At 36.7% G+C, this 22972-nt stretch overlaps 2 protein-coding genes and 1 long non-coding RNA gene across 4 annotated transcripts in view; 2 read left to right on the forward strand and 1 right to left on the reverse strand.

Moving 5' to 3' along the window:
* The window catches only part of LOC118280837 (maltase A1), a 63486-nt gene that overhangs the window by 14403 nt on the left and 26111 nt on the right, over positions 1-22972 (forward strand). The window lies entirely within an intron of this gene.
* LOC118281725 (5'-3' exoribonuclease 1) overlaps positions 1-22972 on the forward strand; it is a 41833-nt gene that overhangs the window by 4829 nt on the left and 14032 nt on the right. The window contains exons 5-31 of one of the 2 annotated variants that reach the window (XM_050701321.1): positions 1405-1569; positions 1975-2257; positions 2672-2832; positions 3269-3373; positions 3901-3958; positions 4527-4608; positions 5272-5464; positions 5911-6084; positions 6253-6364; positions 6778-6956; positions 10625-10794; positions 11229-11378; positions 11771-11838; positions 12212-12426; positions 12880-13009; positions 13579-13706; positions 14303-14487; positions 14995-15193; positions 15759-16018; positions 16778-16945; positions 17514-17592; positions 18045-18113; positions 18463-18545; positions 19119-19151; positions 19305-19392; positions 19790-20128; positions 22194-22285. In XM_050701321.1, the coding sequence (XP_050557278.1) occupies positions 1405-1569; positions 1975-2257; positions 2672-2832; positions 3269-3373; positions 3901-3958; positions 4527-4608; positions 5272-5464; positions 5911-6084; positions 6253-6364; positions 6778-6956; positions 10625-10794; positions 11229-11378; positions 11771-11838; positions 12212-12426; positions 12880-13009; positions 13579-13706; positions 14303-14487; positions 14995-15193; positions 15759-16018; positions 16778-16945; positions 17514-17592; positions 18045-18113; positions 18463-18545; positions 19119-19151; positions 19305-19392; positions 19790-20128; positions 22194-22285 (3968 nt within the window). The remainder of the gene's footprint in view (positions 1-1404; positions 1570-1974; positions 2258-2671; positions 2833-3268; positions 3374-3900; positions 3959-4526; positions 4609-5271; positions 5465-5910; positions 6085-6252; positions 6365-6777; positions 6957-10624; positions 10795-11228; positions 11379-11770; positions 11839-12211; positions 12427-12879; positions 13010-13578; positions 13707-14302; positions 14488-14994; positions 15194-15758; positions 16019-16777; positions 16946-17513; positions 17593-18044; positions 18114-18462; positions 18546-19118; positions 19152-19304; positions 19393-19789; positions 20129-22193; positions 22286-22972) is intronic. The other variant, XM_050701322.1, reaches the window with a different exon arrangement.
* LOC126911946 (uncharacterized) lies at positions 7991-9451 on the reverse strand. The gene is made up of 3 exons (XR_007706527.1): positions 9003-9451; positions 8529-8747; positions 7991-8370 (listed from the first exon to the last, which is right to left on the reverse strand). It is a non-coding gene; the product is annotated as an uncharacterized LOC126911946 (long non-coding RNA).

Raw genomic sequence — 22972 nt, forward strand, 5'->3', positions numbered from 1 at the left:
GACTTTTGACGGATCTTGCATCTCTAAATTACCTGACTCTCTATTTTGGACAACTGTTTATATACAGTTACTGCCTATCAATCGGATATTGACGACATGGATCGCTGTGTAAATAATTGTACGATTGCGACTGGTCGCAGTAACTCTATTGGCAGAAGAGTCTTGGAAGAAGTGGCGATTTTATCAGTTATTCGTCAGTGGCGTGCATTTCAGCCTGTATAATATGGTTACCATTATCTCAATTGGGAAAGATACCAAGAAAATATACGTACCCCGCCCCCTACACAATTCTTTGATGACATTCTCCTAATTATTGAAGATGAATAATACATATTTTATACTAATATTGGTGTTTTATTTATATATCCTCCTGTCCCTTTTTTAGTTTTTAAAAGATTAGTGCCTACTGCGTCTAAGGGCCTATGCACACCACGTTTTTTAAAAGCGCCGTCGACGCGCGTTTGTAGCGATACAGACGCGATACGTAACACCATAGACGTGTTTAGTGATGAGATGTACTGCTATGATGGATATGGATAGGAAGTCGATGATTTTTTGGAATAGAAAACAAATATTGTGCGTAGTTCAATTTTTATTTTTAAAAAACCCTTAAATATGTTGATGAAACAACGGAACATTATAAGATGGGTTAAAAAGTTGCTAAGAAAAATTATTTACTTTTTATTCGTCCAAACTCATATTATTATCTGAGTCAGGATCATCTGAATCTGTATCTGTATATTGACATTATATACACGCAGATAAACTGCACAACTAAACAACACACTTTAATAACAAAATTAAAGAGAATTCAATGTATGCTGCGAGTATCGATAGCGATAAAAAAAGATCTTTCTAATGTCCATCCCTAATCATGTGGTACTGAGAGACGTCAACGACATACAGGCAACTGTCACTAGCGCAAAAACTATAGTAGTAGTAAGTTTGTGTAAATTATTGTTCGATTTCGGTTTTAGTCATAAAAAAACTAATAAAAAAAATAAATAAAAATAAAATAAAAATGTATACAATATAATATTGAAAAAATAAGAAAACAAAAACTAATACGAGTAATGAGATTCGATCTTAAGGATCACGGAACGCGAATCTAGACAGCAACACACTGGGCCACTCGTCCATGAAACTATAGTAGCGAAATTACGCACCTAAATAAAATGGAATACGCGTATCAATGACATTTGCACGGTGCACCCCTCAGTACACGAGACCCACTTCACCTGCTTCACCCCCTCAAATACATAAAAGTTGTCTATTCACCGCGCCTTAATTAACTTAAAAGCTAAAGCAATAAAGTTGAATTTGCATCACCACATTATCATTCCCACGTTCAATACAAACTAGTCTTTATTGGTAGACGTTTAAGACTTACATTGTTTTCCACAGACTCCCGGAGAAGGGGAGCATAAGATAATGGACTACATCAGATGGTCGCGGTCGCAGCCGGACTACGACCCCAACACGAGACACTGCCTGTACGGACTGGACGCCGATCTCATCATGTTGGGGATGTGCACGCACGAACCGCACTTTGCACTGCTCAGGGAAGAGGTAATATTGCTCTGTACTGCTTAAAATATCATGAGAATGTAGTACGTCAAAAATTTTTTGTATTTTGTAACCTAAAAATAGTTTTGATCTCTTATGACGAAGGTCGTTCTTATTTCAATAATATTAAGAAAACCAAATTACTTTGGACGGAAAAGATTAAATGAGTTTAATGGCGGGGTGTATTTCTCTTTTACCGCACTCAGAGATATTTAATGATGAACTTAAAGTGTTCCTAAGTAACGATTTTGCATCGAAATGGACTGGGTTAAGCCTTAAATGACTGTGAGTACGGCGGTTAATCTGTCTTTTACACTCCCGCTTAAAACCCTTAATATTTAAATGGTATCTTCATAAACATTAATGTTTATTATGAGTCTTATTAAATAATCTTTCATTATTTCCCAGGTGAAATTCGGTAAAAGTACAAATCGCACGACGAGCCCCGAAGAGACTAATTTCTACCTCCTACATTTATCGTTATTAAGAGAATATTTAGAACAAGAGTTTATATCTATTAAGGACGGGCTGCCCTTCCAATACGATTTGGAGAAAATTGTCGATGACTGGGTGCTAATGGGATTCCTAGTGGGCAATGACTTTATACCCAATTTGCCCAACATGCATATTAGTAACGACGCCCTGCCCGTCCTGTATAATACTTATATGAAAGTGTTGCCTACTTTAGATGGTAAGTAATTTTCTTTTTTTGTATTGCTTCCTTTGTTATTTAGGTTGTTTGTCAACGAAAAATCGTCTAAAATTTTGATATTAACCGTTATCCGCATATTATTATGATTTTTATATAAATATATTGGTGGAAAGTAAAAAATTATTTATTCAAAATCACTTTAAACTACCATTACAAGGCTTACCCTAATGCGATAGCAAAAACTTACCTTCTTACAATTACTTAAAAAGCAAGCTTTCTAATAGTAGTTAAATTTATTTTAAAATTAGTTTAATAGTGATTATTCAAAACAAACCAACAAACAGTGTAAACCTTAATATTATTAGTGCACTCACGCGTAAAAGAAAAACAACGACCATATCGTCGTAAAAGATCACTTCTTTGAACATTTTTGTATATTTATGTACCTTGCAGGTTATATAAATGAGGCCGGAGATCTGAATTTGAGGAGGTTTGAGGTGTTCATGCAAGAACTTGCAAAAATTGACATGGAGAAGTTCCAGGACACTTATGCAGACCTCAAGTATTTTGAGGCCAAGACTGGCAGGAGGCCTAATGCTAATGAGAGGAGAGATGTAAGTATTATACATTACTTTATTAACCAAAGATAGATAAAGAAAGATTGCTGTATTCAATGTTGATATTCTTAGTATTTATGCTATAAAAAATGATATACTAGCGACCCGCCCCAGCTTCGGATGGGTGCAAAGGTGATATATTATGCACTTATTAAACATATAAACCTTCCTCTTTGAAACACTCTATCTATTAAAAAAATCCGCGTATAATGCGTAGTTTTAAAGATTTAAGCATACAAAGGGACATAGGGACAGAAAAAGCGACTTTGTTTAATACTATGTAGTGATAACCTATAAATTTAACCAAACACCAACTTCTTTTATTATATTATTGTAAATTTAAATCTTAATTTTTTATGATAAAGTCGTAAATCCAATAAAGATGCTAAGGTTTGTCTGCTCCTTACTAACATAGCCTATACTTGCTTCACAGTACAAGCCAAATAATGACGAGACGTTTAATGTAAACGTTGATGACATCAAAGCGAATAAACCTGACGACGAGCTCCAAGCATTGATCAACGCGACGGAGGATATGGTACGTGTCACAGTCAGGGGCCTTAGTCTGCTATTACAATTGTGTCAGAATGGTCGATCATTGAGCAGTGCAAGAGGGACGGAGCTATACAACCTACATAGCTGCGTCACTCTGAACTAAGAAACTAAGGCCCCAGATTACATAAATCACCGTGTGTTATGTTATGCTAGCTTTTTATAATAACAGTACACTTAGTATGAGTTTGCTTTACGTTTAAAATAAAAGAGATCGCGTTCGGCGCTCTGATTGGTTGGTTTATTCGATCAGGCCAATTAGAGCGCTGAACGCGCTCTCGATTCGATTACTCTAAACGTTGCTTTACGTTACTCGTACTAAGGGTACAATGCCATTTGTAAATCGACTATTACCTAATAGCTGATCGTCTGATTAATCAGTTATTAGGTAATAATTGATCATCTTGAGACACAGAAATCGTACCACAAAATATGATTTGTGATGAATTCAAAGAGAAACAAACAAGTATACTTTTGAATGTATAATAATAAGGATTGCTTTACTGTTTACAGTTTATGGACGATATGGAAATTGAAAATGACGATGATGAGTATGAAGAGACTAGTGACGGTAAGAATACGACATACCTTTAAATAAAATTGGAATACATACAATACAATACATGACTGCACGGTTGGCGCGGTGGCTGGGCAACTGGCTGCCGTGCAACGTGTAGCGGGTTCGATTCCCGCACGGAGCAACTCTTTGTGTGATCTATAAATTGTTGTTTCGGGTTTGGGTGTCATGTGCATGTGAAATTGTATGTTTGTAAACGCACCCACGACACAGGAGAAAATCCTAATGTGGGGCAACGTTTTTTTTAAAAAAAAGAAAACACTGAAATATAAAAAAAGCATTTTTTGTCTGTCTATCTGTCTGTTTTTGGCTAATCTCTGAAATGGTTGGACCATGAATGTACTAAGGAGTAACTTAGGCTACTTTATTTTTTAAATTAGATCAATAAAATGTCCTAAAATCATATTCTATACGACGAGGTTGCGCAAACAATTGCCGTAATCCACGTTAAGTAAACACGGGCTGATGCCCGTGTTTACTTAACGTGTTTACTTATTTTATTAAGGACTAGCTGATGCTAGTCCGTAATAAAAGTAACAAATATCTTTTAATTTTTTTGCAGAGGAAGCGAATATGGCCATGGAATTCATACTACACAAAAAGGATTATTATATGAATAAATTAGACTATTCTAAAGTCACAGAGTAAGTTGGTATAATATTCTATTCCTATAGTTACAATCATAATCATAAGACGCTATAAAATATAACAAAAATTGTCTAAATCTAAAATGAAACCATTAGGGCCTTTAACGATATTAGTTTAAAAAATGTTAGATAATGTTCATGCGATCGATTTTTGTTTTCATAAATGATTAAGGACTCCGGTCGTGCTTGAAACTGGTCAGACATCCCCATATGAGACACTGTGCTCTTTTCAATACCAATGAAAAAAAAAAAAAAAGATAGTGTCCCAACATACCTGTATGGTTGGTGCGGTGACTTAGCAACCGGCTGCCGCGCAGCGTGTAGCGGGTTCGATTCCCGCATGGAGCAAAACTTTGTGTGATCCATAAATTGTGTCAGGTTTGGGTGCCATGTGCATGTGCATGTGACTATTGTAAACGCACCCACGATACAAGAAAAAATTTAGTGTGAGGCAAGACAACTGTCATCTATAATTTTAATGTAACTTTCGTGAGACATACTAAATTAATTATTATATTATCGGCACACGACGCGGCGATTGTCGCGGAATGCTGCTCATGAATATAAGCCTCTAGCATGGCTTGAAACTAGTCGAGTTCCTCGTCAAAACGTTACGTGAGTAAGCCGATAATATAAAAATTAACTGTTATCTAATTACAGTGAAGTGTTAGCCGACCAAGCAGAAGGCTACGTGCGAGCGATCCAATGGAATCTGTACTACTACTACAAGGGGTGTCCGTCTTGGTGTTGGTACTACCCCCACCACTACGCACCCTATATCTCAGACATTAAAGGATTCGCAGATCTAAAGATTGAGTTCGAACTAGGAGAACCTTTCAAACCTTTTGAGCAGGTATGTTGTGAAGTTGTGATAAGTTTATGTTTTGATTTTTGCGCTGGCTAGATGGCGCTAGTGAAGCATAAAGTCTATTTAAAAGTTTAATCCAATCACTAGTAATTGAGTCTATCATATTCTTCCCCCTTTTTAGACCTTAGTATGTTCTAAAACAGAGGTCCAACGCCCAGAGATGAGCAGTAGCATCTTCTTTACTATCTGTAACCTAATAGGTATCTCCAAACAAGCTCAAGCGATTAAAGACCGGAATTAATAACCGATTCTATTCCAAAATCTCTGAATCGATCTTTTTTGGTAGACTCCATCGATTTTAAATTGAGTTTGGTTGATAATCATTGAAATTCAGTATACATGAAACAACCCCTTTTCTTATAACGAGTAAATAGGCAGCCTTCGTTCAGTATTAGGCATCTTTAAACTGATAAAGATCGTATATCTCCCAGCTCCTAGCAGTATTACCAGCAGCGAGCAAGCAGTTGCTACCAGCTCCGTTCCACGCGCTGATGACGGACGAGGACTCCCCCATAGTCCACTACTACCCCATCAACTTCGAAACCGATCTTAACGGGAAGAGAAACGACTGGGAGGCTGTCGTACTTATACCCTTTATCGATGAGGTAAGCGAAAATAACCTTTACACTAACAAAAATAAGGTTTATTGTTGAACAGTTGCACTTATTTCACACATCGATGAGATAAACAAAAACTTACCTTTAGAACTAGATTATAAGGTTTGTTATTGAAAATGAAACCTGATAGAAATATATAAGTCTATTGTGTTCTAGGTGAATCTTCTGTCAGCAATGGAGCCCTGTTATCAGAGACTGACTGAAGAAGAGAAGAGTCGGAATACACATGGACCTATGTTGGTCTATAATTGGACTCAGCAAAACCTGGGTATGTTCATAAGACAAACTAATAGTTTTCTAATAACAAAGTTAAAGGTAATTAACTTTGTTAAATGCTAAACTTACCTAAATAGGTACTTAAGTAAACCTTGACTGTATTAAATAAAAAAACAAGAGGTTTTTATTCTACTTTTGATGCTAAACTGCGCAGTCACATCAGAGAATAGATTTTCTTGAGAGAGGTAGAGATTTTATTGGATTTAAATTGCATTGACAATAATAGTCGTTTCAAAAGTAAGCGCCCTGGCAGCACTCGCTGAGAAACCTAAACATTTTAAACTGTAATCTACAAATCGCCTGATTAGCGTAGAGAAACCCCTCTTTTGTCAAGGGAACGCCCATAGCATATATGACTCTCAGCTTATCGAAGATGACTAATTTATTGATTACTTTAAAAAACAGGTGTAATGCCAGCGCCTCAGCACTTCGACCCGATCGCCGAGTGCCACGCTACAGAGACCAAAGTATGGAGACAAGAGTTAGAAGTCCCCGGCAGTATGTTGAAGAGAGGAATGCTACCCAATGCTATGAGGGACATGCTCTTCCCTGGGTTCCCTACCATGAGGCATCTGAAGTACCAGGTAAGTGTTGTTTAATAGTGTAAATTGTGATATGTATTGTTTAAACTGTTAGGTCTATAGCTTTGTAGCAGAAAATTAATCGTTATCGTGAAAAAAATTTATATACGATGTAAGTTGGCCTAGTTAACTGCAAGACATTGTGATGATATTCGTCGCGCCCAGTACATTTATGAGTCCCGGTTTAACTCGAAACTAATCGAGCCTCCTCGAACAGTAACTTTTAATGAATGTTTGTAATACATATTTCTATGTGGAAGTATTAAGGTGAATGTTCCGAGCTCTTCATGGCTCGTTTCCCGATAGATGGCGCTGAATTGAACATTTTCAGTTTTATGTTGTTTTGAGTGTCATTGGAACAATATTAAGTAACAGAAATAGTAATGCGAAAATCAGGCATCCCACTTTATCGGAATTAGTCAAATTATCGCCTCAAAACCCATCCGATTTGCCATAAAAGCGAAATATTAATATCCAACTCTGTTTACAGTCATTTATACACACATAGACAAAGTGGCTACTTTAAAATCAACCTTTCTTCAAAATTAACCACTAGATGGCGTGCATTTAAAAGTTAATAGGCTGGTACCTGTAGAAATTATGTCTTGGGGATTAGGAACTAAAGAACACCATCTGATGCTATTATGTTCTAAAAATAAAAGGTATAAGTAGTGTTATATTTAGGTACTAAATAGCATAAAACAAAGTCGTTTTCTCTGTCCCTATATCCATATGTATGCTTTCTACACTAAGGATTTTGATGCTGTTTCTTTTAATCGATAGAGTGATTCAAGAGGAAGGTTTATATGTATAATCCATGTATATTATAGTAGGGAAACTGATAATTTTGCACCCGTGCGAAAACGGGGCGGGTCACTAGTTTGGGAATAAAATGAATGTCAAGAATGCAATGTAAGACAGTTTTATTTATTTTATTATCATTATTTAATAGAATGTATATACTAACCTGCAATTATTACAAGTATTTATGTGACATGAATGCTTGATACGTGACTGATTATTAAAAAATAATCTCATTCAAAATAATAATTCAAAACTATAATTCATAAACAAGGCAACCAGAATAATAGATTGCAATCAAAGCGGAAAAATGTTTGAGAATATCTAAGCATCCATAATCACTATACTACATAAGGAAATAAAAAAGCAACAACTTTCCTTTTTGTTTTTCAGAAACCTTAAAATAGGTCAATGTATTCATATCACATTATGAACATTATGTTCATTACGACGAGTACACCATTTCAGTTTTCTGACATCAAAAAAAACATGACTGTAAACATTGATAATGTAGATTCTAAACACACTACTATAATAGTACAATAAAAAAACATTTGTCGTGTTGTTTTCACTCATCCTTCCTCATTATTGCCTGGAAACTACCGCTACACAGCTGCTGCGAAAGAAAATTACTATAATTAGTATATTTTGTGTTTAACTTTTGATGTGGATGAAAACAATATTAATAATTTTTTTCTTGTGGGAACAAGAAAAAAATATAATATAGATTGAAATCAATGGAAATCATAAAATAAAATAAAAAAAATTGTGTACCTTTCATACCTATACATTTCGCATTTTTTTGAACATGTCTCAAAACTATTTCTGGCAGAATACATTCTTTAAAAAAGTGTATTAACTTTGGCATCATATTGCTGATAAAGTCATTATATTATCTCGACAAACTTCTATAACAGTCAAAGGTTCATTGACTGAAATAAAACATATGAAGTATCATTTATCCATGTTACTGACACGCATTTGTCCTTGAACCTGAAATAGATTTAATATTATAGTAAGAAGATGCTAAAATAAATTATAAAGTGGACATGCAATAGAATTTACTTGATAGTAATATTCATGCTTTTTATTCATAACTAGAACATTATTATCCAATGATAGAGCAAAATTGAAAGGAAATCGTTTTTCTTGGTATGGTCATGTGAAGAAGAGGGATGAAACGCTTATTACTAAAAGAGTTCTAAGTTTACATGTAGATGGCTCAACAACTGATGACTCTATACGTACTTGAAAACTAAAGTTTGTTTACAATGAAGCTGGCCACAACTTGAGTTATAATTTACAGGTTTACTATCTTGTCGTCCACATGTATCCAACTGAATGCGCTTTTCACTCGTTTTGACGATTTACGGGCGCCTGAATATTCGTGGCGTTGATACGCCAGCTTTCTCGTAGGACCCCGACATAGTAGGTACCTAGATGTAAACGGAATCCGAAATACACAAAAACTAATTATATAAGTACAAGACAATATTATGTTACTTTTATAAACTCAGTACCTATTCGCATAAAATTGAAACGAAATTATAACAAAACCAGATCAAATCGCTTGTAATTGCAGCAAAATGTAGTCTCATGTCATGAAAATTATTGCAAAGTAAATATCCATACCATAGATAAAACAGAATTTATTAAATACGTTCCGAAATTCAGAAAAATTATAGCAATAAAATTTTACTTACCCAAATTATGATATAACATCAATTGAAAAATCGCTGCAGAACAACCATAATAAAATCATAAAATGATATTACATAATTATACTCTATTTACTATAACATTAGAAATTTAAAGATACTTGTTTTACCGTCCGTTCAACTGATTTTGAGTGTATCGGAACGCGCGGGATTCATGTAGCAGACGCAATATAATGTGACAAATAATACTAATGTTTGTCCGTCCAAAGTTATTTGTATTACTAATCTGAGAAAACAATATAATATCGATCGGTGATTTCTAATATGAGGATTTTAGTTTGTAATAGCCAGCTAAACTCACGGGCTGACTTGCTAATATTTATTAGTTGATAGATATTTTTATTTTGAAATAAAATTACTTACTTATAAACAACATATACTACAATACTTTGCAATAATCATATTAAATTGGAAAGAAATACATACAAGAAATATTACTTCGAATCAATGAATTTTCATTGATCAAAAACATACAAGAAATTCCGCGCGTAAAGCCTAGCGTAATGCTACGCAAACTCTTCGAAATGTATTTTATTTCAAGTCAACCATCTGATGGTACTAAATAAGTTTGGCAACGTGTCAAAGGTCATGTTCGACGGAACGGCAACATCGTATTTTGTCTACGAACGAATTTAAATTTTTTTATTGTTGCCAGTGACAATAATAATAACTAACGCTAACATTTTTTTCACACACGACCACAATGTTTTATATTTTCGTTTACGATAGTTAGTTTTAAATTATTGTAATGTTTTTTAATAAAAACTATTGTTATAAAATTAGTAATGATTCTTCAAATTTACATTATCGGGTGCACGCCATCTAGCGTTTAATTTTATAACCTATCCAGACATTCCGATATGTTTGATTGTCAAATTGCACTAACACTAGTAAAAGAAATGCCAAATTTTTCACGGTTTTCAAGACTGTTTTTCTCCATATATAATGCGAATTATTTACCAAAAAGTTATATGCAGATTCTTGACCGTACAAAAGTGATAAAGTGATTAGTTTTGTGCAAAAAGTGTCTATGTACGGAGAGTATACCGTGAACGAAAAATGTATGAAAAGGCGATCGGAACATTCACCTTAACGTCTTATTTCACCAAAATAAACTAAATGTGCTTTCTAATTTTTATTCTTATTTTACAGACAAGTATCAAAAAGGGTAAAGTGAAAGTGTTTGATCAGCCGTCTCGCAATGAGAACATGATAGTGGAGATAATAAGAGAATCGGAGACAGAAGACCCTATCACGGAGGTGGCGAAGAAAATGCTTGGCAAGGTCATATGGGCCGGCTGGCCGCATCTCACTAGGGCTAAGTAAGTATTGCATTTTGTGATCTTTTATGTACGAAATAAAGTGTAGTCTTGCGTGTTACGTGTTACATTCATATTACACAAAAATACATTCAGGTTTTAGAAGATTATAATATATGTGTTCTCCTAAAATAGCTCTTATCCACATTACTAGAAAGAGCAGAAAAATTAAAAGTCCTTTATTGACACGTATATGCAAGCGCAATAGGCGCAAAATTTTGCGCATCAATGCGCAATACAATTTTTACTTAGTAAAATCAAGAACAAAAATTTTGAATTTCCCATTTCCTTATCATGATACAAAAAAAAGTATTATTTTAATTTGTACTTATTATTAGTTCTACTCCCATCTTATATATACAAAAATAGACTTTATAACTAAGCAATAAAGTTGAAAATCTAACATCCTAATTTACCAATACTATATGTTTGTACAGAGTAATATCAGTATCGAACGAGAAGCTGAGACTGCACCACATAGACCAGCAGAACAACAACACAGACGGCTCCCCGCACTACTCCACCGAGCCCAACAGCGGGAACCTGCAGCGGCAGTGGATCAGTGAACGATCCACTATTATAGAGCAGTAAGTTTATACAGACAATAAAGTTTATTAAGTCAACCTTCCATAATTCGAACCTCTAGGTAATTCAAAGTAGCAAATCTCTTTATTCGATTCCCAGGTCGGGCAAAGTATTACTGGAGTTTTACCGGTTTTTCGAAAATTTCTCAGTGGTAGCACGGAGTCTGGAATTCTGCCTAGTATATGGCAATAGGCTCACCCCCTATTACATGGGACTTATATCACATATTTTGAACAAAATCAATACATTTTTATGCACTTGGTAATTCAAATGAAAAAGCCTGTACCTGTAAAATTATATGGTTTGGTTTCATATTCGCAGTATTCAGAATAATAAGACTAATGAAAAGCGCATCCTTTTATGAAGTCCGTTAATAATGTACGTTTTCTTTTAGCAATATGAATCGACTCGGTATCGAATTGGGCGAAGTGACTACCGTCATTCATGCGGTCAATTTGAAAGGTGAGATTTTATTTTTTTATTTACTACATAAGATTATAATTGGTACAATTCACGATGAATATTTTTGAGTAGTTTTATATAGACATGAATATTCAAAGTCAAAGTCAAAGCATTTATTTTAATTAACACTTTTGAAACTTCTGAATTGTTCGTCAGTCTGTCTGTCAGTGAAGCTAGGTGCCTTAATCCTTAAACTGACTAAATCTTATTCAAGTTCTCTCAATAAGATAGTGCCTATTTAAAGTTTTTGACCTATTCGGTGGCATCAATGTTCACTATGATATATATGAAAAACTTGCAACGAGCACTTAGTTAATTGGACCTTTGCTCTTTGTAACCCAACATAGTAAGGCACGAGTTACCACATTTCCAGGTTTCAAGTACATGGTCCAAGACAACGTGAAGATGGTCCAGGAACCGGAGTGGTGCGCGGTCCCGTGTGGGTACGCGCTGCAGGCCGTGGTCCCTGACGTGTCCGCGCATATAATACACGAGGGGGGGCGCTTCAGTACGCTGCAGGAGGCCTACCCCAACGGGGACTCCGTCTTCCTACTCACGCCAGGACCGCATTATGGAGCCCATGCTACTGTGAGTAGTATTGTTGTTGTTAATCTTTAGCAAATTAATTGATTAGTTTAGATTTTTTTTAAGTTATACTTGTCAAGGTTTTTTTTTACTTTGGAAGTTGCGCAAAATCTTAAGGCTTGTGTAAACCAAGTTTCTTTGTGATTTTGCTTATTAAAAGCCTTAGTTGCGCATTAATGCGCAAACTTTGGGCTGACTGCGCAAACTTTTGAATTAATTGTGCTTGCACATACCTACTTAATAATATAGTACTTTTATTTTACTTCTATGGTCTTCATTATTTGCGCACAATGCAAATACAGAGTGTTTGAAATTGCATTTCCGATATTTCCGGTACATTTTAACAACACAAACTATAAAAAGAAGATCGCACAATTTTTAACACACTGAATCTGATAATTTACAACACATTATCATATCTTATAATACAATAACATGTGTGTTCGTTCCCCGTAGATAGTGGAGTCGGAGAGTATCCGCAACGGTCGTATAAAGGTGTCGGTAGTGGAGCGTCCCGAGCCGGTCCCGCGCCAGCAGTCGTCCGCCATGCCCTACCGCACCGCCAACCACGCCGCCGCCGCCTGCGGTAATACTGCTTATACTTATTTATTTATTTATCACATGTTTCCTTTGCCATTACAGATATACTTAAATGTAATGCGACAAAGTAACTTATTATAAACTTTTCCTAACTATACCTTACATGCTACGTAGTACGTTGTAGAATACATATATACATTACTAGCTTCTGCTAACAATCTTGCCCGCATTTTCGTACGATAAAAATTAGATTGTGATATTTCATACTATAATTTACGTCTATTTATCAGTTTCATCCCGATCCCTTCACCCGTTTTGACGGAATTGAGTAACAAACATACACATACAAAGTCACTTACAGTCTTACAAATTTGTAGTAGTAGTAAGATTTCACATCTACGATTTTTTTGCACTTTTGTAGTTTTTACGTAAAATTACATGTTAGTTAGTTATATCCAATTCTTTGATAAGTATTTCATTGTTGACAAACTCCCTACTAACAAATTAGACAACCTTGGTACCTTATTTAATTTAATTTAATATAGAATAATTGTTAAACATAGAAGTATGGCTTCACAGAGATAACAATTATGTTAAGATATTATTATTACGCAGGTGTATCAGCACAGATTTTATCTCGTATAACTGGTACGATACTGATGGTCCCGGGGGTACGACACGACAACCCCACCGAACAAGCCAACAAAATCAACATCGGACTCAATTTGAAGTTTAATAAAAAGGTAAAATACATAAATACTCTAACATACTTTACTTGCAGTAGTTAAATCGATTGTTTTAAACTATATCGTTTATTTTATTATTTTTTTATAAATGTTGTCAATTCATTAAGTTTAATGACATTCTTTTAAATACGATTTATGATCTTGTGCAGTAAACGATATTATGCAGCTAACTGAGCCCCTAGAAACTAGTTGATTGTAATCGAAAATTTACAATTGATACTGTCAATCAGTTTTTACCCTTATTATACATGAGAATAAAAAAAAATGGTGATAATAATCTAACAAATTAAACTTAGTCTTCAAAGCCCGAGTGAATAAGTTGCTGATGGGCAGACGTGCTCCATCGTAGGCCGCATCATCACTTACCACCAGGCGAGATAGCGGCCAAATCTCAGTAGTGGCACGTAGTCTGGAAATGTACCTGGTATATGGCAAAAGGCTCATCCCCTATTATATGGGACTTACAACATAAATTGTGAAATGTGGGTGCACATTGGCATTATGTGCCATAATGTGCACCTCTGCCTACCCCTTCGGGGATTAAAGGCGTGACGTTATGTATGTATGTATGTATTTTTTATTTCTCCTATTAGAATCTCGAGGTAGCAGGCTACACGCGTCGCTGTAAGGTGACAAACTCATGGCTGTACTCCGAGCGTTGCATAAAGCTAGTGCAAGAGTACGAGACACTGTTCCCTGAGGTGTTCGACTGTCTCGGCTCGGGGAAACAAAGCAAGGATGTGTACTTCGAAAGCGATATATTCCCGCAGGATATGGGGTGAGTCTTATATTTTATTTAAAGATGATTTTTTTATGGAATAAGCAATCGCCGCCGCCCATGGAAACTTGACACAGAGGCGTACAAGTGCATTGCCGGCCTTTTGGGGGTTAGGAATTTAAGGGTTTAACACATTAAAAACGTTGTTTCACGTCGGTTTTCTGTGAGGCCGTGATATCCGGCCCATTAGTGTCGAAGCATGGCTCTCCCACATTTAATCACACCCACACGTTACATACGCACAAAAATTGTGTTGGATTTTCGAAAATAGTTCAGCAAGGGTCATCATATAAAACACTAGCTACTTCCGCGCGGTTTCACCCGCTCTGCTCGGCTCCTATTGGTCATAGCGTGATGTTTTATAGCCTATAGCCTTCCTCGATAAATGCACTATCCAACACAAAAATAATTATTCAATTCGGACCAGTCGTTCCAGAGATTAGCGCGTTCAAACAAACAAACTCTTCAGCTTTATAATATTAGTATAGATATGATTTCTTTTAACAGTAAAAAGAAAGCGGAAGATATAGCGAAATGGATAAAGGACCAGCCACACGTTCGAGCCGCGCGGCGCGAGTGTGGCTCCGAGGCCCTGGAACCTGAGGACATGAGGGCCCTCGCCGACGACCTGGACAGGCAGCTCGAGACTCTCAAGGGGATGGAGAAGAAACACACCATCCAGGTCAAGTGGAACCTACTGTACAAGGTGAGGATTATGTATTATAGTCTAAGATAATGATTATTTATTTGCTGAAACATGTGTGGGTAATAATACATCGTAGAGTGCATTTAGTATAGGTTCTACAGATTAGCAGTGAGCTCTATGAAATGGATGAAAGAAGTGTGATGAAGTTTTAGTACTTTTATTTTTATATTATTAATTGTACTAGCTGGCCCGACAAACTTCGTAACGCGTTCAACATTATCTAATTGACCGCTTAAATAGGTTTTTAAATTTCATACCCTATCGTTATCCCTATTTGTGGGACAGCCACTAGTGGCGCAATCGAAGTGCGGACGCACGACGTTAACCCTTTTACTGGTGCAGGCAATATTCATGCCACTAAACTTTTTCTAATACGTCATTTTATATATTTCTCATGTTATTTCTGTGACATAAAAAAATGCATCTACTAGTAAAAGGGTTAAACACATACATCCGTGACCCTTTTAGACATAAATATGTTTCAACCGAAGGCTGGACCGCCGTAAGTTCCCCTATTCAAAAAAAGGTATAAATATGTTTGCTAACCCGTGGTCCAATGGCACAGGCGGAGTTGCACAGCGGCAACTTATGCCCGGACCGCGCGGCGGACTTCAAGCTGTACGACCGCGTCGTCTGCGTGGCGCCCCACCTCACGGCCCCGCGGGCCGCCACCGGGACTGTAGTCGCGGTCTGTCCTACCGGGCCCTGCAACACCGTGCGACTCTCCGACAAACTCAACACCGACCCCTCCTACCTCGTCATGTTCGACAAACCCTTCCCCGGCGCCATGACCGAGGATCTCTTCGAGGAAGCACGGTTTTATAGGTACGTTTCCCTGTTAATTATTATATTATCGGTGTTGAAATGAAAGCCCAAAGATCGGATTAAACTAATTATACATTTATTTTAGTTAAGAAAATATAAAAATACGTAGCGGACATTTTGGAGGGAAAACAACCAGAGATTAAAAAACATATTTGACATAGACAAGTCGTGACATCTGTCAGTTGCGTTCACAAATCCTAACAATCGGCTTACTCACGTAACTGTTTGACGAAGAACTCAGTTTCAAGCCATGCTAGAGGCTCATATTCATGAGCAGCATTCAAACAGTTACGTGAGTAAGCCATAATAATTAATTTTGTATGTCTCACGAAAGTTATTATAAGGTTTCCCTATGTTATACTTTGTAAAAATACGTATTAAATTATCCTAAGATATTTTTACAATGGGTTTCAACTTCATTACAATTTGATAGCAATGAAAAAGCCTAATACTTTAAAAAACAATCTATTTAAACTAAAACAATAAGATCCTTTCGTATTAGCGGTTGAATAGCTAGTATCACCAGACGCGGCTGCCATAGCGGTTGCATATTAAATTGGAAAAGCGATTAACCGCTAATGCGTAAGGTAGCTTAAATTGTTTAATAAAATAATGATGAACGAACAATGTCACCTAATAGCTAAAACATGTTTAGTCAGTGTTTAATAAAACCCTTTTCTTTTACTTTCTACATTAAACTACAGTATTTCCTTCAAAGTAAGTCACATTTTTAGTACTAATATATGTTCATATATCCAGAATGACGCCGAACAACATGTTGAACTTGTCGTACGGGCGCAAGCTCCGCAACGCGGCGCCGCCCGCGGTCCCGCAGGATAGCTTCATCCCCCAGAGGCCACAGAACCAACCCACGCCCAACGTACTGCGCAGGGAGGACGGACACCATTCTGCTTTTGCTAACTATAGGTATGTGTGCTTATTTACTCTTTTTTTTTTTGGTGCTAGACATGACATGAGGTCTCTAGTTTTTTTTATTATAAAGATTGGCAGATAACTTGGCAAGATTTTGTTATCATTTTTTTCAACAAAATTGCTTTATTAACTAAAAATACGCGGACGTTCAAAACGTCGCCGCGTCTGCGCACGATACTTGTGAGGATCAATCCCTGTGCGAGTGGCGGAACTTTCTTATTATTTAAAAAAGTAAATTGGCAAGTTACGTGCCAAAGACTATAAGATGGTATATAGCTAACACTTCCAAACATAGATTATATGTGAGACTGTATACTTGAAACGCAAAGATCTAACACCCAAAGAAACAAGCTTAATACTAAGTTCTGGGTTTTATCTATACTAGTAACAAATCTCATACATTTCAGTTCAGTAGTTTAGGTTTAATATTACATCAAAACGAATTAACGTTTAACCTCTGCATTGACGGTATATGAGACACAATAGAAAATACACCGTGCCTTGCTTTATTATATGTTTTAACAAAAAACTAGTTAATACTTATATCATGATTGTATTGCAGTCCGCCTGGAGACAAGGCAGTGTCGCCGGACAGCCGCAACCACAACGCTTCTGTTGCGAGCAACGGATCACCCAGTGGGGTACGTAACTGTTTTTATGGTATAAGCAAGTAAACGAACAGACGGATCACCTGATGGTAAGCAATCGCCGCCGCCCATAGACATCCAAAACACCAGAGGCGTTACAAGTGAATTGCCGGCCTTTTTGGGGGTTAGGAAATTAAAGGAGGCCCACTTAGGCTTACGGTAACCTCACTCATACAACGAAAGATAACGCAAGCATTTTTTCACGTCGGTTTTCTGAGAGGCTGTGGTATCACTCCGGTTGAGTCGACCCATACTAGCCAAAGCATGGCAACACACTTAACACTGCGCTTACCTAACTAAATCTTAATTTATTCTTTCATTGCGTGAAACAAAAAATCTTTAATCAACTTTATAGTCATAGGTACTTACTTAAGGGTTTTACATAGTACCCACCTTCTGTTAGAGAGTACCTACAAGTGCTAAATTTAAATGTATTCTCCCAACAGAATAGCGCTACAGATCTACTGAAAAGTCTTCTGAAAATCAGCGAGGATCCTGAAGTTAAGAAAAACAAGGTATAATTTAATTTTATTATAAATTTCGTGAGACACTAAATTAATATAGGCTTTCGTAACTATTTGACGAGGAACTCGACTAGTTTCAAGCCATGCTAGAGGCTCGTATCATGAGGAGCATTCCGCGACACACGACGCGGTGATTGTCGCGCTGCTGCTCGTTGGTAGCAGTGCGACACTATAAAGACAAAGTGATCAATTTTCGAATAACCGAAAAATGTATGATCCGAGAATCGAACACAAGACCCCTTACCCGGTAGTCATGATAATATAATCTCCTCCACGCTTAACAGTCGAGTTGGCAATGTATATTACGTAATAAAATAAATAACTTTAATATTTCGTGTAGGAAACTCCAACGCCGGAACAAAATCGTAACTGGCGAGCGAAGAATGACAATGCCCAGCCTACTGCTGTCTATACTCAACAGAGGTAAGTTATTTAAACTGACATACTAACAGCTGAAGTTTATAACCAATCGATTTAGGTTTTAGAAGATTGTTTTTTTATGAAATATTATTGTCGTCAAACAAATAGATGGATCACATGAAGGTAAGCAATATGTCTCCCATGGACACTCGTAACACTAGAGTACTACAAGTGCATCGTCGGCCTTCAGGGTGCTTTTCCACCAGAAATGTGCTATGCTAAGTTGTTGTGGATGCGTTTGGCTACTACCAATCATATTGGTACTATGATTAGCATAGGTGGAAACGGGCTCATATAAGCTAGGTTTTTTTTTATACGGAAATGTGCGTGCTGTGGATCCCTACTATCGATACATTGCATACTCGACTGCACATCTTTCTCACAAAACTACATATCTTAGTATCTGTGGATACGGTCACATAGTTTGACAGCTGAGCTATTACATTTTCGTAGCATAGCTACATAGCACATTTCTGATGGAAAAGCACCAGATGTCGGATTGAGATTATAATGTTAAGAAATACATTTCATAATAATATTTTCAATATGTTTCAAATGTTGTTTATTTTACGCAAGCACCCCTCCTGTATTTTGGAGTTTATTTTCTGGGTAAGACCATATTCTTTTATATTGTTGATAAATAATGTCTAAGAAGAAAGCGTCAGTATCAAATAAATTCAACGTTTCCTAATCTAATATGTTTGAAAGCTAAAGTGAAGGTATAATTTTATTTAAATATAACATTATTTTTATGTACATCAGGGGTCCGCCGCCGCCTCAGAACTGGCGCAAGGAGAACGCGTCGCACGGCAACAATAACCGACAACAACCTGTCTTCTCTAACTACAAGGTTGGTATACTATCTCACTTAACATAACTATATGTACATATATTATTGTTTATGTAAATAAATTACCTAAAAATGTTTCGAAAGGGGTCAGCACTAGGTCATATAATTTTTTCGCCCATTGAGAGTCCTGTATTTGGGCTGAGATAATTGCTAACCGCCAGATACTATTATAGACTCCGATAATACCTGCTTTGAAACCTCTCCGCCCAAAGTGGGTGACACAATTAATAAATATACAGCTTTCCTTTTCAGGAGAGTTTTAACAACAACGAAACATATTATGTTAATAAATCTAATCTAAATTTTATTTCTTACCGTTTAGGAGATAGTATATTATTTGTTTTAACAACAACAAAACATATTTCAATAAATCTAATCAAAATTTTAATTTTAACAGAATCAGGCGCCCGCCTTCCCTCCGTTTCCGACGTTCGGGCAACCCTACCCGGGTCCAGTGCCGAACCAGATCCCGTTCCCGCAGTTCCAAAACCCACACTTCCAACAACGCAACCAACCGTACAACATGCCAAGGAACCAAGGAACACACAACAGAAGCTTCGAAACTCCACCGAATAGGAGCTTCGAGTCTCACAACAGGAGTTTGGAACCAACCAACAACAGAGGTTTCGAACCACCACAGAACTTCCCCAAACATTTGCCCAGCGTTGGCACTGTTGGACCCAATATAACGTTGGGACCAAGTTGGCACCAACCTAGTAATCCAGCTAATGCACAGGTAATTATTGTTGTTTATATATTGTATTGATTTTGTAGTGAGTTCTTGTTTATTTGTCTTCAGTCCGCTTTGTATCGAGTATTATCCAATAAATAATAGGTGGTTCCCCTGACTATATAATCATGTATGTATATAAAACAATAAAAGATCAGTATAATAGTAATACAATAATTAATTAAACATAATAGAGTGCCTTCCACTCTGCCAGGGAGGCCTTTTCCCTGCAGTGGGACGGCCACGGCTAAAAAGAAATAAATAGAAAGAAAAGCATTTATTCGGACGCATAATGATTTTAATTAATATCCATTTTAGCTTTATTGATAATCAGCCATAAACAATAAACATTTATTTCTACGAAAACTTAACTTCTACTGTAGAGCTAGTAATTTATCTATGTAGTGCACATGTAATCGAGTACATAAGTATAATACTAGCTACTCGCTCTGGCTTCGCACGGCTATTAGTATTACTCTATCTCGTATGCATGTAATAACCTAGCGGGTTTACCGGGGCTCCGGCTCTAAAAGCAGAAGTAGGAACGGGGTGGTTTTTAGTAAATAAGAGTCTGACACTCCCTCTAGCCTCGCCCAAGGCAAGAGAAGATATAGGATGATTTTCCTCCCTTAAAAAATCATATAATAAACATAATATAAAACCTTCCTCTTGAATATCTATCTGAAAATCTCATCGAAATACGTTGCGTAGTTAAAGATCTAAGCATACATAGCGACAGACAGAACAAATATAGTTAACAGCTTTTTAGTTTTATATAATGTAGTGAAGTACAATAACATATCGAGCAACAATAGACAATTGGAACGGGGGATGTTTGCAACTGAAGTGTATGTGACGAATACCTACCTACCTGTGTGTCGTGTCACAACCATTATCTCTGCTAATGAGGAAAATCAATACTTTTCTTTTTCGTTCATGATAGAAGATTGCCTACGTAATAGGGAATTAGTTAGTCTCACACCATTGGACGTTTAATATATGACAGCTACTGTGATTGGACAAATATACGATAGCCCTCATTGATTTGTCAAATAAGTGTCTACACGATGGATAGAGAACGGACTGTAGGGCTCCCTGTACCCTGGTCCTGATAAACTTAAAACTGCGATCTCCAAGCTATGGATGTGTGCTATGGATGGCTTCCCTACTATCGATACATTGCATACTCGACCTGTGTATCTTTCTCGCACAGCGGTGAAATGGAAACGGTCATGGGGAAATCCAGTTATGACACTCTTCGTATTTGCTTCATGTTTCTCATTATTCCGTATTGCGTCCAAAATGGCTTGCTTACCATAATATTTTCATAATGATTCCACCCTCGATGTAGAGATACGTTAACAATACAGTGTTGATATCGAAAGTGGCATTATCTCCTTAAGTACCATCGTCGTACTTAACGCGAAGATTCACGCACCGTAATATGTTCACGCCAGTTATTGAAATGTAAACAGGTTTAACTTCTACTTTGTATACTCTGTTCTTTTACAGGGCATTGCGCAATATGTGTAATTTGATAACAAGTTCTAAACGATAGTCTTCGTCACTCTCATACTCACATTTCTCCATTTGTGTTATAACTCCCATGTAATTGGGGGTGAGCCTATTACCATACAATGGACACAATTCCAGACTCCGTGCTACTACTGAGAAATTTTTGAAAAGCCCAGTAATACTTTGCCCGACCCGGGAATCGAACTCAAGACCCCTTGTCCGGTAGTTACACTTGCGACCACTCGACCAACGAGGCAATCTTCTTTTAATCTATACTTCTATACTAATATTATAAAGCTGAAGAGTTTGTTTGATTGTTTGTTTGTTTGTTTGTTTGTTTGTTTGAAAGCGCTAATCTCCGGAACTACTGGTCCGAATTGAATAATTCTTTTTGTGTTGGATAGTGCATTTATCGAGGAAGGCTATAGGCTATAAAACATCACGCTATGACCAATAAGAACCGAGCAGAGCGGGTGAAACCGCGCGGAAGTAGCTAGTTGCTTTATAAAAAAAGCTGTGAATTATGTTCTAATCTAACTTCATTCGTTTGCTACAGAACCCGAGGTCGCCCAACGCCAACAGACCTCCTCCACAAAGCAGCAACGACAAAGTCAGCAATCCATTCGTACCATTACAAGTTCAAACCAGGTGAGTCAAACACTTTCAGAAGCAGTTTCAGTAAATAAGACTATATATAGTTATATGTTTTTATATGCTAGTAAAGTTCGGACAAATTATGGTCTGTGTGTCCACAATATCTAGTAGTATCCTTCTGATTAATTTCAATATGGCGCTCATCTAGTAATATATTGGCACATCTGCAAAAAATGCGAAATTGACTTTATACTATAAAGTCATAAAGTCAAGTTATAAAGTAAGATGTGTCAAAAGTTCAATTTTTATTGCTAACAGATAGGTTATTACGACTCTTCATTAGTAAAAGAGGTAACTTATTGATACTAGCATCGTCATTAGCTTGGTTTCGTCGACTCCTGGACATATAGTCCGTCAGCCAGCGACAGATTTTGACGACTAATCCTCTCAGTCGATAATGTGTGGAATAATTCAAAAAGTTGTTTTATGAAGCGTTGTGAACGTCAGCTGTGGTTTATACGGGCGGGGGGGGGGGTTTGATCAGTTATCGCCAGAAAATAACTGACAAAAATTTGTCCCTGGCTTAAGGGCTAAATTACTAATAGGCCTCATCACTCATAGTTAATGAGTATGACTATACTACAATTATCACCATCTTCATACTAAAACAACACTTGAAACTCATTAAAATATTTGAAACACTGAATCATAAGACCATCGCATAAACGTGATTGTCTCTAT

The sequence above is a fragment of the Spodoptera frugiperda genome, chromosome 20 (genome assembly GCF_023101765.2).
Source record: "Spodoptera frugiperda isolate SF20-4 chromosome 20, AGI-APGP_CSIRO_Sfru_2.0, whole genome shotgun sequence".
In the NCBI taxonomy this organism is placed as follows: Eukaryota; Metazoa; Arthropoda; class Insecta; order Lepidoptera; family Noctuidae; genus Spodoptera; species Spodoptera frugiperda.